Here is a 15063-nt window from a genome sequence, read left to right on the forward strand (position 1 = left end):
GAGAAATTAGGTCGAGTTGGGAAGAGAGAGGTATCAGAGAAAACTGTCAATCCAAATCCCATCTATTTGTTAAATAGAGCAGAGAATGAAACTTGAGTCCAACAAATATAGTAAATACCTTTCATAACTTGTCTAGTGTAAGTTGTTTAAGACTTTAAATCAGGTCAACTCAAGTCAAGTTTGCAGTTACCTACTAATCTAACTAGACACGAATACCTAAACCATAAATAAGTTAATCTGATTTGATTACTAAATGAGTTATAAGCAAATTATACAGGTCAGACATCTATATTTAAAGCTGACCTGACCTATCTAATAAATGGGTGTGGTCAAGCCGACCTGTTAACAACTTGGTCCTATTTAGGTATTGTCAATGCTGTTAGATCACAGTATCGTTGGGCCAGCCAAACTAGTGGCTCCAAAAGTTCAAATTTCTTTCTTGAATCACAAGAAATTGATCCGTGAACCAGAAACATTGTCCAGATAGCAAGGAGATACTTATTTTGAGGAAAAGATTAAGAAAACAATGGGCGCCAACCGGACAAACCTCTTTGTTTCTTACATTCAAGACTGGTTTGGTTTATGAGAAGAGAAATAGAGTAATATTATATTTGGTTAGAGTTTTCGAAAAAGAACGATGAAAAAAGTAGGTTTTCTATGAAAATAAAATTTTATATTTTATAGAAAAGAAAAACTTATATAATATATGAGAAAGTCCAATTCCATGAGAATTGGTTCCAATTGCCGGACTGAAAACCCCAAATTTGAATTCCCTATTGGTTTCGCCGTGCTTGACCTGGATTTCAGGGGCTAGATCAGGCTGAAATCCAGCTCGGGCCGGTTTGCTTGCCAAATCCAACATGGATAAAATGATGACAAACAAGCCCGTGCTTCTATTTTTTTAGTTTTATTTTTTTAAAAAAAAGAAAAGAAAAAAAAATATATGATGTAGACATGCAAAGAACAATGAAACCAGGCCACCATCAAAGAAGATGAACCGATCAGCATAGACCAATCCATTTATACACTTGTTTCTGTTTTTCTTCGAATTAGAAATGATGGTGAGAAATGCTCAGTTCAAAGATCAAGAACTTGGGACACATGTACCAAGGTTCGAACCCAAAATCTCCTCCGATACAACTAGGCATTGGAATCCTAGTGGACTACCAGTCTGATTACAGCTACTGTGTCAGCAAGAGGGGAAACTTTGGGGCTGTTTTAAATCTCAAGATCATCATCTTGTGTCTTAGAGACTGTATTGGCTTTCCTATCTCCCCGTGCATCTCTGGTTTTTCCTGCTAGATAGATCCCTTATTGGATTTTTTTGATGGTAGGCTGTTAAAGTTATCATAATTCTATATATATAGGAATACTCATCCATAGCGATAACATTAAGGAATCATGTCTATCGTATTGGACAAGTATAACTTAGAATCAGCGAATGATACACCGACATCTCCATTTTCTGTGAAGGGATAGATGGAAAAGCGAGAACAAAATCTGATCAAAAAGAACACTCGTTGCTGAATGCTGGTCGAGAATTAAGGATACTCGTCGCCGGATACTGATTGGAAAGAAAGCTTGTTGTTGATCGAAGCCACTCAATCTTGAAGAGAAGAATACTCTTAAGAGACAGAAGACTTCCGGAAGTGAAAGAATACTATGCTATGAATTTAATTCGGTGTAACTGTAGATTTTACAAAATATTAGATATAAGTATAAACGTAAACTTTTGGAGGGTTTTGTAAGATTATTGTGGTCATTTAATAAAAAAAATAAATGGCACTCAAATGCTATTAAAAGTTAATGGTTTGACTAATATTTTGTTAAATTATTGGTTGGAAGTATTGGATAAAAATAAACATCAAGGATATAAGCGCAGTTTTTTCTACTATTAAATATAAATATAATTTATTTCTAATATTAGAAAAATTTTTGTAATTTATTCTATATACTATTATAAAAGTTTCCTCCCTTTTCCACCCTTCCCTCTCCCAACCGGCTCACCACCCTCAAGCTCGCAAGCACCAACCGTCCGAAGCTCCTCTCCGAGGTCTCTGACGGCCTCATCGCCTCGAGCTCACAGGCACCGACCACCCAAGCGGCCAAGCCTCCTCTCTGAGGTCTTTATCTGCACGGGCTTCGGTGGCACCACTGGGATCGAGGAGGTCAGGGAAGGTGGAGTAGTTCACTAGTCGGGCAATTAAGTTTGGGACAAAAATTAAAAAAATAAAAAAACAAAAGCTTCCACTAATATTTTTCTTTAATTCTCTTAATAGTTAAGGCAGCAGGAGCTAGAATGCACAGATGTGGCCAGTTTTGATTGACTTAGTCTACGACTGAGGTAGCAGACTAAGTCTATCCAATAATTTGTCCAGCCATGCTCAAAAACAACAGGTGGGAAATCCTTTCGAGCTTTGCTTCATCTCCACTTAATTTTCATATGTATCCAGATGGCCACTAAGCTTAAATATGCTCGAACCTAAATGTCACTCACAACCTTCCCTTCACTTTGAAGCCTAAGGCGACCTGCACAAGTTTATATCTATCTTGAGTCCTTTAATATTAAGCATATGGACTTGTTAATTCCATTCAAGCTTAATAAGGTGACAACTGCGAAGCAATCTACAGTATGGTCCAGAAATATAATAGTGCTCCTTGTATTATCCATATTAAAATCGAAAAAAAAGTCTATATCCTGGAGATCTAAGTATTGTTACTGTGGCTGAAAAATAGGTCTGAGGGTGACCGCAAACCGAGGAGGAGGAGCTTTTGTTACAGTGCGGTAACGGACGACTGTCTTCGGCGGACCTGCAAAAAGCCTTGAGCCGAGGTATCTGGAAAGGTTCTCCGATGCTTAAATCAGAGAGGGATCTGGAGATATTTTAATGGAGAGATGTTTTCTAATGAGGGAAGAAGATGCCCCTCTCCCCAGAGTCCCCTCCTTTTTATAGGAGGGGGTGTAGCGGTTACACGCAATCGGATGTAATTGCGTAAATCTTGGGTTAAATGAATTACCTTAGATGGCATGAGATTTCAGGCTAGCTGGCAATCAGTTGAGATTGCGAGGATTCAAATATTGACAACCGTTGTAGCGGAGACTGTGAGATTTGATCCCGGATATGGAGAATTTGGTGATTCTTTCTTTAGGCGGATCGGCTTGACTATTGGTGAAGTCGGGGTCGATCTCAACTTCTGACTAGGTCTTTCTTGACCTCAAGGTCAATCGGACTTTACTCTGCTGAGGTCATGCCTGTCGAGGTCGTGCCTGCCGAAGTCATGCCTGCCGAGGTCATACTTATCGAGATTATGCCTGCCGTCGGATTTAGGTATTTTAATCGTATATGTGGGGCGGTCCACTTTTCTCCCCATCTGTTACAATGATTGCTCATCCGGTCATCATGACTTGTTAAAATCACAACTTTTCCCAAAAGCTTAAACTAATAGGAATGAGATAAATTTATTTATATATTTTATATTTTCTTACACTTCTTCTTACATATAATAGAATAAAATAGATTTATTTATCTAATTTATATTTTCTTGCATGACTCAACTAACCACCATTCAGTGTTAGGTGGGTGACAATTAAGATTTTCAGCATCATTTGGTTGAGTGCCGCTATCAATCATCAATTCATTCATCTGTTTTTTTAATCAAAAAAAAGTCATTCGTTTGTGTATTATCACTACATCGTTTTGATATGATGATGAGAGGTTGGTGCGATGCTATATCTTTCTGGTAACCACATACTACGCCGAGCTGGGGCGTGGGATCACGTGATCGATATGTTCTCATCTCTTCTTGGCAGGCAGGCAAAGTGCGTTAATTTCTGACCTTTGGGCGATGCCAAAATTGATGTCTCGGGCCATGATGAAAGCTACTGCTTGGCCAAAATATTGGATGACCAGTTGGATTAGGAACCGAATGACGTGGACCAGATCAGGAAGTCCCTTGTGTGAGCTGGGTGCTGGCCTGGGTCCTTCAATTTTGTGGCGAGTCATGCTTTTGGGACAAAATCACAAAATAGGAAAAAAAGTACTGATATTTGTACCGCAGTTCCACATTGCACCACACTAATGTATACCGTATATTGCACCACTGATGTACCAATCACGAGCTAACATATGGCACGCAGAAAATTCTATTCCAGTTGGACTCGAATTGTTAGGCTCATCTAAAAAAATTGACGACTTTGCTCTTCGTCTGGTTCTGAGCTCTAGACTCAACTCTATGGGACAAAAAACTCTTCTTTTATAAAAAAAAAGCCCAAGGTACCAAGTATGCATAGTATAATAATTCTATACTGCAAATTTTACTATATTCAAGGTCGCCTTCTTCTTCTCAATTGCTCCTCTGTCTTGTCGCCGGTTTAGGCATCGAAGAACTTCAAGTCGCATCGAAGAAGCTTCGTCTGGTGCAAGCAAAGCGACAAATTACAGTGCCGTTTTCTTCTCTAGTAGACGAAGCGGACACCTCGATGCGACTGAGAGATAGCCCTACACTGGTAGGGTCATCGTGTCTTCGAGTAATCTTTAGTTTTTACTCAAAATATCGTCATCCTTTCTTTATATAAAGACGACCGCCACCCGGTCCGCCTCACCAAACCCTCACCCAACTCCGCACACCACAAGCCGGGGTCGGTAAAAACCGAGCTCGTATATATGGACCACCAGATGGCCTTTTCCCCCACATTCCGCAAGCATCGCGATGGGGTCGGAGGCGACGGTGCCGCGCTTCTTCTGGGGCGATAGCCCCGGCGAGGAGGAGTACTACGCATCGCAGGGGGTGCGCAACGCCCAGTCCTACTTCGCCACCCCGCACGGCCGCCTCTACACCCAGTCCTTCCACCCTATTGACCGCGCCACCGGCGAGCTCCTCCCCGTGAAGGCGCTCGTCTTCATGACCCACGGCTACGGCTCCGACGCCGGCTGGCTCTTCCAGAAGATCGCCATCGCCTACGCCACCTGGGGCTACAAAGTCTACTGCGCCGACCTCCTCGGCCACGGCCGCTCCGACGGCATCCGCTGCTACCTCGGCGACATGGAGTCCGTCGCCACGGCTTCCCTCGCCTTCTGCCTCTCCGTCCGCCGTGAGCATCCGTCCCTGCCGGCCTTCCTCTTCGGCGAGTCCATGGGCGCCGCCGCCACCCTCCTTATGTACCTCCGCACCCCGGAACCGGGCGTCTGGACGGGGCTCATCTTCTCCGCGCCGCTCTTCGTCATCCCGGACGACATGAAGCCCTCCCGCGTCCGCCTCTTCCTCTACGGCCTCCTCTTCGGCCTGGCCGAGACGTGGCAGGCGATGCCGGACAACAAGATGGTGGGAAAGGCCATCAAGGACCCGGAGCGCCTCCGGATCATCGCTTCCAACCCGCGGCGCTACACAGGACGGCCCCGGGTGGGCACCATGCGCGAGCTCGCCCGAATCTGCGACTACTTCCAGGCCAACTTCGACAAGGTGACCGCCCCCTTCCTCACCGTCCACGGCACCGACGACGGCGTCACCTCCCCCGCCGGGTCCCGGTTGCTGTACGACAAGGCCTCGAGCGAGGACAAGACCCTCATCCTGTACGAGGGGATGTACCACTCCCTCATCCAAGGGGAGCCCGAGGAGAACAGCCAGCGCGTCCTCGCCGACATGCGCGCCTGGATCCACGAGCGCGTCCGCCGCTACGCCATCGCCGACGGCGACAATAGCAATAAAGTTCAGCTACTCTACAGGTCAACTCATTAGAGCATCCAACTCTCCACGGTTGGATCTGGTGCTCCAACGAGACTTTGTCCCAATTAATTAATTAATTAATCGACTCTTTGGATAAAAGTTGCAGTACTTGCTATTCAATTTAATAATACAATATATGTGTTGCCGATGGTTTCACCTGTTCTTTTATAAATGGAGGCATTGATGGATCCATCGTTCTCACGAATTATGTTATATACTTATATTTTAGATCCGAGCAGTTGGTTGGTTGGTGAGTGTGCACTATTACATGGAAGTTTTCCTTGGCCCGGGGTTGACCGCCCACTGCCAACTCTCGACGTAGTATTCTTCCGCATATTAGTTACTTTCTGTTCTTTTAAGTAACAGCAAGCATCGTAACATTGACGGTCTCCACCAACTCGTCTTAGGAGTTAGGATTCCTTTCCTATGCTTTCCTTCTTTCGGTTGACTTTTTTTTTTTTTTTTTGCTGGCGGATCTTGGATCCCTTTCCTATGCTTTTCTATTTTCGGTTGACATATATTTTTTTTGGCGAGTCTTAGATTCCTTTCCCATGCTTTTTTATGCTCTTTTTTTCGTTGACATTTTTCTTTTTTTCTGGCGAGTCTTGGATTTCTTTCCTATGGTTTTTTTTTTTGGTTGACATTTTTTATTTTTCTGACGAATCTTGGATTCTTTTCTTATGTTTTTTTTTTCAGTTGACATTTTTATTTTTTCTAGTGAGTCACCTGGGCTGGTGCCTGGTAGGAAAGTGTCACCACATCTGGCATTATATAATTATTTATGATCAACCACCACTCTTTGATCACTCATTTGATTTGCAAAAAAAAAAAAAAAAATTCAACAAAAAATAAAAGAATGCTTCTAATTTCATTAGAATTTTTAAAATAGAAAAGTAAAAAAAAAGTAGCATTTCTATGAAAATAAAATCCTCATATTTTATAGGAAAGAAAAATTATAGAGGACATGAAAAATCTATTTTCTCACCGGTTATGAATTGTTTGTTTTTCTAAAAATTCTTTTAAGTTATCAAAATTCCTGCATAAATTTTTTTTATATCAAAAGTATACTACATATTTCATACAATTTTTCTAAAAAAATGTAAATACTCAACCAAACATAACCTATTTTTCACAATCAACCAAATATGTTAAAATTATTATTTCAGACATTATATTTTTAAAAATTATTTTCTTAATTTTTTTTCGGAACTTAATGAGTCATGGATGACATCACGCCCACGTCTCATGAGATGTTGAGCCACCAACTCCGCAAACCGTCCGCTGTCTGCTCCCAACAGCACACAGCGAACCAATCATCTCTTACATGGCAAGCCCGGCCCCAACTCCTGGTCGGAAGCCGAAGGGACAAACCGTTCGGTAAAACGAACAGTATCCTAGGCCAACCCAACCGATTGGGTCCACTGCCACAAAGTGATGTTAGATTCTAACTGTTAACACGTCACAAAATGTTCTGCTTCCGATCACACCCTTTATATTAAGAAACAGTTATACCAATGATTATACTACATGTACTTACAAACTAATTAAATAAATAATTACGCTACTCTCTCAGGATGAAGGCATTTAATCTTGCAACCACAACGTAATCCATGTACTCTGCAATAATCAGTGTCCTGCAGAACTGTACCGCATCTGATGATGATTGAGATTCTTCTCAGTGAAGGCCCCAATATCAAAAGAAGAACAAATCTATAACCGGATAGATGACCAGGCGAGCATACCATTTTTGTTGGAGGGACAAGTTGGTGGATTCAATTACCTCCAACTTTAAGACCCTGAACCATCTGAAATGCTACCTAGACTCACAAAAGGATAAATCTAAGTTGGTTCTTCATTCTTGTTTCGAACTTTATTTTTTTGCTGCAATTTCATATTTTATACATCTCTTCTGACCGCAATTCTTTTGGTAACCGCATGGATATGTGCCGCTTATCCTTAGTTACTAATAATAACTTCAAAATTTGATTTTTTTTCTTCAAATTATTTATGTAGGCCAAAAAAACCAACCTAATAGGGCAAGACGAATTATTGGATCCTATACCCACATCTGGGATTCCAATCCTGATCGAAATAAGAGCTGCGGGGCTTCTAACTTTCTTAGTGCAAGCAAACAGGATGGCAGCTAAGCTTCCTTGCCTTTTCGGTTTACATATAATTTTTTAATCTTGAGTATTTTAAATAATATATTAAAACTAATTCTTTCAAATAATAGTCAATATCGAGCTTTGTGCCGGTCTATACTCTTCTATTTTAAATTTTTTTTTGTATGAATACCCTCATAAATATTGAATTTTGCTTGAATACCCTCTCAAAATTAATATTTATATATATACCATTGTAAAATATTTATTTTATTATTATCTTTTTTTATCTTAATTTTTGAATATATACCCACGTCATCTAATGCCGTTAACGATTTCAAATTAAAATAATTAAAATACTCTTATTTTTTTCAAATAATAGCTAATACTGTATTGGCCTGCACTGTTTTGTTTTTTTTGTTTTCTTTTTTTTATCTGCGGTCGTTGGCCGGTCTTTCCGATGTTTGGCAGCCTTCCCGGCGGGCCGTCTCACGCTCGGCGCGACCTCATTCTGGAAGTCGGCCCAAATCCTGTTTGAGTTCTGGCCGAAGCCCAAGTTCTTCGAGATGATGGAATTGGGCTCTGGCCTTGCGAGCGGAGCAGTTGCGCCTCGTAGATTGCGGCGAAGTCCTTCAATCTCTGTTGCCGGGAAAAAGAAAAAAAAACCCCAACCCTACCCGATGAGAAACCGGTTAATCTCAGACGGCCAATCCCCATGCCCCCTCCATCCAAGTTTCCGGCGACCCACCGCCTGGACCCTCCTCGACGCCCTATATTGACCTTCCAGAAAAGGAAGGTGGGCGGCGGCCGGCGGCCGTATTTCGATGCGGAGGGTGGGCTAGTGGAGTTGCAACTGGAGGAGGACCTGCCCCACCTGTTCGACGAGCAAGAAATCGACCGGTCGATGTACGGCGAGCGCCTCTGGTTCCGGGATCCCATCGCCAAGCACGACACCATCGACGGCTATCTCTTCAACATTCGCCTCCTCGAGCTCCTCTTCAGGCGCGACTTCTACGTCCATCACGTGAGGCAGGTCTGCTTGAAGCCTGGGATCCTTTTTTATTTTTCGTATTGTTTGTTTTTAGATGGTAGGGTAAGTGATCCGTTCAATTATCCTTTTTTTCTGTCCAAGACCTTGGGTTATTTCTTTAATTTCTAGGCTTAATTTCATTGGAGAGTCATTTATTTGTTTGTTTATTTTCAACGGTGAGAACCCTTGAAGATATCAAGATCATCATGACGCCACTGTAAAGCAAAGTAGTTCTAAGAATAGTTGACAACATTTCTACATGAAACTGTAGGATTTAGGTTTGATTCTTCTTTTAGTTTCATCCTATTGATGATAGTTGTGGATCTTGATGTAAATAATTTGGACATGGTGATCTTGATAAGTATATAACAGTATATAACAAGTTTTACTTTTGCTGCTTAAATAATTAGTCATCGGTTGCAGATGAAAAAAAGGAGGAGGATTAATAGTTTACACTTAGACTGCACGAGTATTCCAATCTTAGTATCTATCTGCTCCCCATGGTTTTTGCCAAACCAAAAAAGATTCAAAAGCTCTTTGGGTTGTCTCAATGATAATCTGAGTCTCTTGCGGCATGCAGTGCCCCTGTAGGCAAATTTTTATGCTAAACGGAGATTCGAGATAAATTTCTATTTCGTCCTTAATTGTCTGCACTGCTGTCTATGTATTTTGTCCTGGGAGATCATGTCGAACCCATATCTCAATCTAATCAACATGGTAAATGACGATTTGCACTTATTTGAAAGACAAGGGAAAAAGTTGGAAGAACTATTGCAATCAAGGTTTGCCATCTCGGTATCGGATCTGTACCGGTGCCACACTAGCACAGTGTCGGCACGGTACAAAATTTTTTTGGCATACCGAGTTGGTATGCCACCCGTACTAGATATCGATACCGAATTAGTATGGTACGATACGTTCCGTAGCATCCTGTTTGGGCCGGTACGGCATACCATGATTGGAATCATAGGCTCATCTGCATGTCAAAATAGAGATAACAAGATAGCATCCCTTTCTTCTTTTCTAGATCATAATTTTCTACTTCTTGTCAGAATTTAGAAGCTTAGCTTGAGGGCTTCCTATGCACCTGCAACTGGTTTTCTCGTTCTTTGAAATGACAATGATTGTATTTTTCCTAAATGCATTGTCGCATACTATTTTACAAGGAGAACCCTGGAAATTAGTTATAACAATATTGAAATCAGCTTTCCTTGGCATTGAGTTTTTAAAATAGTGTAACATTAGTTAGAACTCAGATATATGTGGCCCGCTTGTATACTCGGCAGCATTCATTGCACCAGTTCACCCCATCGAGGGCCCACTTACTCTTTGAGACTGTGACCCGCAGAGGATCACCACTTCAGGTAGGTCTATGCCGTCTAGCACAAGTCATATTTTCGTGAATCCATTTTACATTGTTGTTTTCTTAATTAGATGGAGTGGACCCTAAAAAATGACCAATCAATGCTTTGTTGTCAGTCTTACTTTGTTTCTTTTTTAGGTGTAGGAAGGATTTTACTATATTTTTTTTGTTCCTTTTTAATGTGCAATTACCAACATAAATATTTTGCTGTTTGTTAATTTTTTTAAAATTGAATGATTTGTATTTAGACAGGAATTGATGAGATCACAACAAGATGGACTGTGGTGATGAGATTTGTTCTTCTACCATGGAAACCAGAGTTGGTCTTCCCAGGAATCTCGATCATGGGTGGCAATCCCCAGAACCAGAAGTTCTGTAGCCATGCGATTAGCCTTATTTATAGCTGTAATTAAATACCGTCATTATTCAGAACTGAAATGATATCTTCCAAAATCGCATAGAATCTTTTTCTTTATATTTAGTGTTTACTTTTATTTTCCGCCTATAGAATGTTTGGGATTTCATAATGAAAATTATTTTTCATTTGAAGGTCTGTGGGATGTTTTAGAACAGGCATTAGCCTATTTATTATAAATTTGTCGTCCCAATTCGTCGACCTTGTTTGAAGCATATGAATATGGTCTTTCAATTCTTATGCATAATAGCTGCGGTTCTACAAGGCTTGGAAACACCGAAGTACCAGATACTGAAAAGAACTGCTACTTATGAGGTGTGGATGTTTTCTCAGTGAATATGCTACACATAGTTCATTGTAAATTGTATCATTGGTTAAACATGCTACTAGCATTCTTCGTGTACCATGTCTCTGGAGCAGAACCACATTATTTCAACCCTTTAATTTGTGAAATGTTATTCATGTTATATTTTTATACACCTTAATTTGTGAACATAATTCATGTTGTTTGTTTGTATCAATTTCAAACTTCCAGAAGTTATTTTGAATATCATTGTTATTAGAAACTATTGAGACCTTTAGCTCCTTTCTTCAACATCTATGTCCAACTCATCTGATATGAGGAGGGGTTTCGGCTCCGGTCCCCTGTTTCATTCAAAACATGGAACCCGGAGGGGGGGCTTTTTTAAAATTTGCAATTTTTAAGGAAGTCGGCAAATGGACCGTAGGTAGTGCCTTTCCTTCGCGGCCCTCCGCGTGCTCATCGGCCTCTACCGCCCTCTTTCTGTCTCCCTCCCTCTCTCCCCCTTCTTTCTCTCTCATTTTCTCTCTTCCATTCTCCCTCTTCCCTGCCTCCTTTACTGTCTCGGTACGGGCCCGACAGAACGGTTCCGGGGCGTACCGACCCGTGCCACCGGGCAACCGGTTTGGGTTCCGGTTCCGGCACAGCAAACCATGCCTATGACTATCCCTATCTTTACTCAGGCTCGTGATGACAAATTATCATAAGTATCCATCCAGATTGTTCTACCAATGGACATAGAGTGTAGCAAGTAAGAAATTCGCAACACAATCACTAACATTTCTTGAACTTGAAAACCGCCATGTTTATTTTGCAAAGTGATGGAGAAATTCTGAACTGTGTTTGGAACAAGAAGACGTTTTACATAGAGATGTCTTGTTTACTGGATCTAAAGAGATGCATAATGTGATCTGGTAACGTGAAGATGCTTCAAATCAAGAAAACTTGTCTGTGAACTTTAAATCATTGGTCTTAAGAAACTAAGAAATGGTTTGAAGAATTTGTGCTCCTTTAGGAATTTTCTTATTTGATAATAATTTTGATTCAATCAGTTTACCAGCCCCTGGCGTGGAAGCAGTTAGCTTGCGAAAGCTAGAAGGAGGCATAGCGGCAGCAACAAAATTTAGTGGAGGAACTTGTCCACAAAAAGGAGAAAGAACTGCAGTGTGCTCTACTCAAAGATGGTTTTAAACCTCAACAAGGTTACTTGCTTGCCGGTTATAATGATCATGGGCAGACATGGAGCTTTATAATGGTATGATTTCTCTTTTCACCAGTAAAATACTTATCATGCCTTGAATAAAAACTAAATTGGACTCTGCAGGGGTTTGTAGATATATGATCTGTTTTACGACCAAAGAGTACTATTTCAAATATCACCTTTCTGGAATGCTGAATTTGCTTCTGCTACTCCACAGACCTTTTTTCGTTACCCTCTCTATCTGGTGTATGATGTGTACCAAAAGTTGTATATTTGGTATTTTGTACATGTATCCGGGTGTTTGTGATGCATGTTGTTTATTCTGCAGATTGCAAAATTTTCCTGGAAGGAGAAGTTTACATTCTTTGGATGCTCAGATCTATAAACATCCAACTCTTTATGTCAACTTTTTTTTTTTTTTTGGGAAAATTCTAGTGCTGTGATTGTAGTTCCATGCTTCAGCATAGGGTTAGAGATTAGCATTTGTTGTCAATTTTGTTTTTTGTATTTTGTGCTTTTCACTCAGCCCATCCTCTTAACATTTGTCGTTTTTCTTTTGTTGAAAATGCTCTCTTCTTTTCCTCAAATAAAAAAGAAAAAAAGAAAATGCTGTCTCTTCTTCTTCACGGCTCCAAAGAGGAAGAAGATGCTGATATGGCTTTGTGAGTGCACTCTAGAATAGTTTATAAATATGTTGCAGACTGATGGATGGAAGATATATGCTCCAAGCTAAGGGTCATCCTTGTTGTAAGTGAATAAGCTACCCCAAGAACTGTGAATTTTGGATCAATGCTTACAACCACTTTCAATGGAAAAACTTCATTCTTCTTAAGCCATGGTTTGTTGTTAGCTGTACAGGGTACCAAAAGATGGAAGCAGCAGTTAGGAACCATGTAACCTCTTGATTTGCATCCATCTTGTAAGTGTGACAATCATGTTTTATCCTAACCCTGTTTTAGGTCAGAAAAGTGCCACCTAAAGTAGGATGCACAGTGATGGTTGCCAACAAATTGATCTCTTGCAAGTTGAGCTAACTGGCTGATAAATAACTTTATCTGCCTATCCTTGAGCCACCTATCCATGAGTTTTATGAGTATAAACATTCCCCATTATTTCATGATATTGTGAGCTGGGAGTCTACTCTTCAAACTTTCAAAGTCTTAGATATTTGCTGGGAAGGAAATCTCATGCGGCTGATTGGGCAGACGCTAAATCATTTGAAGGTGATTATTTACTTCAGAAAGTTGAGTTGCTGCATCCAGATTTTGCTGGGATTTTGGCTGCTGATACAGCTGCTACGACCTTCATCAGGCCTGCTTAACGGGTTGCTGTCACAATTGAAGTGCAGGTACTATTGTGGCCTTTAACTTCTATCTTCTTCTATCTATTGTATGTGTTCTTTAGTCGCAGGCTGTTGTCGTGCATCCTTCTGTTGGATGTACCAAAAAAAAGCCCAAAGTAGATGTGATGTGGCCATCCATTGTTCTTGCTGGGTGGATCACAAGTGCTTAACACAATTGTCATGCTTTAAACATAACATGTGGATCTCTGGTGCTACCATGGCTTTAAACATGAGGATCTCTGGTGTCATTAGCTGTACAGGGAGTGCTGGGAACCGTTGCTGCGGGCTTTAGGCTCCAAAACTAAATGGTGGATGGAGTCGAACGAAGCATTGGTGAAGAGGGATGGTAAAGGGAAGGTGGTGTTTGAGAGTGTGAATGAAGGGGAGGAATGAGATGAGAGAAGAAAGCGGGCTGACAAATTAAGGAAGAAAGCACAAAGAGGCTATGGAAGTCGAATGGGCGAGAGTAGTACTAGGATGGTTACTCCGTGGGAAGTCCAAACCTTCTTGCCTGTAGCCTTTTGGCAGCACTCAATGTACAAAGCCTCCAAGTCATCAAAACTGGTTACTTGCCACCACTCCGCCTGATCTCGACTCCCGCATCTTCTGCTCTGGAAATTTCAACAGGTCTGATCCACCAAAGTTCCTAGTAATTGGTCCTTACTTATTTCAAGCCAATGGGGAAATTCAGGCATGACAGAGCTCTTTCATGCCATCGGTTATGGTCTCGATTGATTCGAGAAGCATTGAGGGGTGTGGTAGGAAGCTAACAACAGCATCATGGTTTGCCAAGGGACACGCCATGCCTATCATAGGGATTATGTGGCCTTGGGCCATTAGCGGAAGGAGGTATTGGACCCTTCGTGTCGTTATTGGGTGCTTGAATGGTCGAGTGGAGATGGGATTGGCTGTTTGATTCCTAGTGAAATCTCTGCTGCAGGCACTTGCGCCTAGTGAAATCTCTGCTGCAGGCACTTGCGGATGGTTACAGGTGTTTGGAAAAATTTAGAATTGGAATTCGACTCAGTGGTTCCTGGTTTGATTCAGAAGCGCCATGTTCTATGTTGTGTTTCTTTCGAAAAATGGACTGCAAGCAAAATAGAGGAGTGCTGCTCGGCTCAATGCAAAAAAGTAAAGGGTGCTCCTCTATTTCAGCTTGGAGAATGGGATTTTAATGGAAGGTACAAGTTTTGTTGGCCAGCTGAAATCCAAATTCAAAGCTGATGGCAAGTGTTCTGTTTAAAATTGGTTTCTTCTCAACTTGCTGTCTCGATGTTTTCTGGATTAGCCTGCTTTCACCATAGCTGGGTGCTGAGATTTTGTTCTCTTCTCTTCAATTTTGTTGTCTCATCATACTTTGTATTTGTATCACATTGTAAATAGTTACAATTCACTTGCATAAAAGCTAGGTGACTCTTCCCAGCCTCCCTTTTCATCAAAAAAAAAAGAAAAAAAAGAGTGGAGATGTGAATGAATAAATGAAGCAGAAGAATAAGTAACTCCAAGGAGAGATGACACACAAAGAGAAGAACATTGGATTGAGAGCAAGGAATTCGGAAAAGGCTCATGCAAGTCACAGAAAAAT

At 41.2% G+C, this 15063-nt stretch overlaps 2 protein-coding genes across 8 annotated transcripts; both read left to right on the forward strand.

Moving 5' to 3' along the window:
- The first annotated feature begins 4600 nt into the window (after positions 1-4600).
- LOC103708836 (caffeoylshikimate esterase) lies at positions 4601-5931 on the forward strand. Its single transcript, XM_008793929.4, has one exon. It carries the CDS (start codon positions 4711-4713, stop codon positions 5734-5736), a length of 1026 nt encoding a protein of 341 aa, XP_008792151.2. The 5' UTR covers positions 4601-4710; the 3' UTR covers positions 5737-5931.
- A 2227-nt stretch (positions 5932-8158) lies between these two features.
- On the forward strand, positions 8159-14925 carry LOC103708809. 7 transcript variants are annotated; one of them, XR_003386013.2, is made up of 3 exons: positions 8159-8859; positions 10468-13484; positions 13731-14925. XR_003386013.2 is itself a non-coding variant. In XM_026805303.2 (2 exons), the coding sequence occupies exons 1-2, from the start codon at positions 8542-8544 to the stop codon at positions 10630-10632; spliced, it is 483 nt and encodes a 160-aa protein (XP_026661104.1). In that variant the 5' UTR covers positions 8250-8541; the 3' UTR covers positions 10633-14886. The 7 variants fall into 7 exon arrangements, 1 of the variants encoding a protein (XP_026661104.1); XR_003386014.2 differs by having other exon boundaries at positions 8160-8859; positions 10468-12883; positions 12987-14925; XR_003386016.2 differs by having other exon boundaries at positions 8163-8859; positions 10468-12190; positions 12260-14902.
- Positions 14926-15063: the final 138 nt, after the last annotated feature.

This window comes from Phoenix dactylifera, chromosome 8 (assembly GCF_009389715.1).
Source record: "Phoenix dactylifera cultivar Barhee BC4 chromosome 8, palm_55x_up_171113_PBpolish2nd_filt_p, whole genome shotgun sequence".
Taxonomy (NCBI): Eukaryota; Viridiplantae; Streptophyta; class Magnoliopsida; order Arecales; family Arecaceae; genus Phoenix; species Phoenix dactylifera.

Coding starts and splice junctions, on each gene's coding strand:
- LOC103708836 (XM_008793929.4), top strand. CDS start 4,711: ATGGGGTCGGAGGCGACGGTGCCGCGCTTCTTCTGGGGCGATAGCCCC.
- LOC103708809 (XM_026805303.2), top strand. CDS start 8,542: ATGCCCCCTCCATCCAAGTTTCCGGCGACCCACCGCCTGGACCCTCCT. Junction 8,860..10,467: donor ACGTCCATCACGTGAGGCAG/GTCTGCTTGAAG, acceptor ATTTGTATTTAG/ACAGGAATTGATGAGATCAC.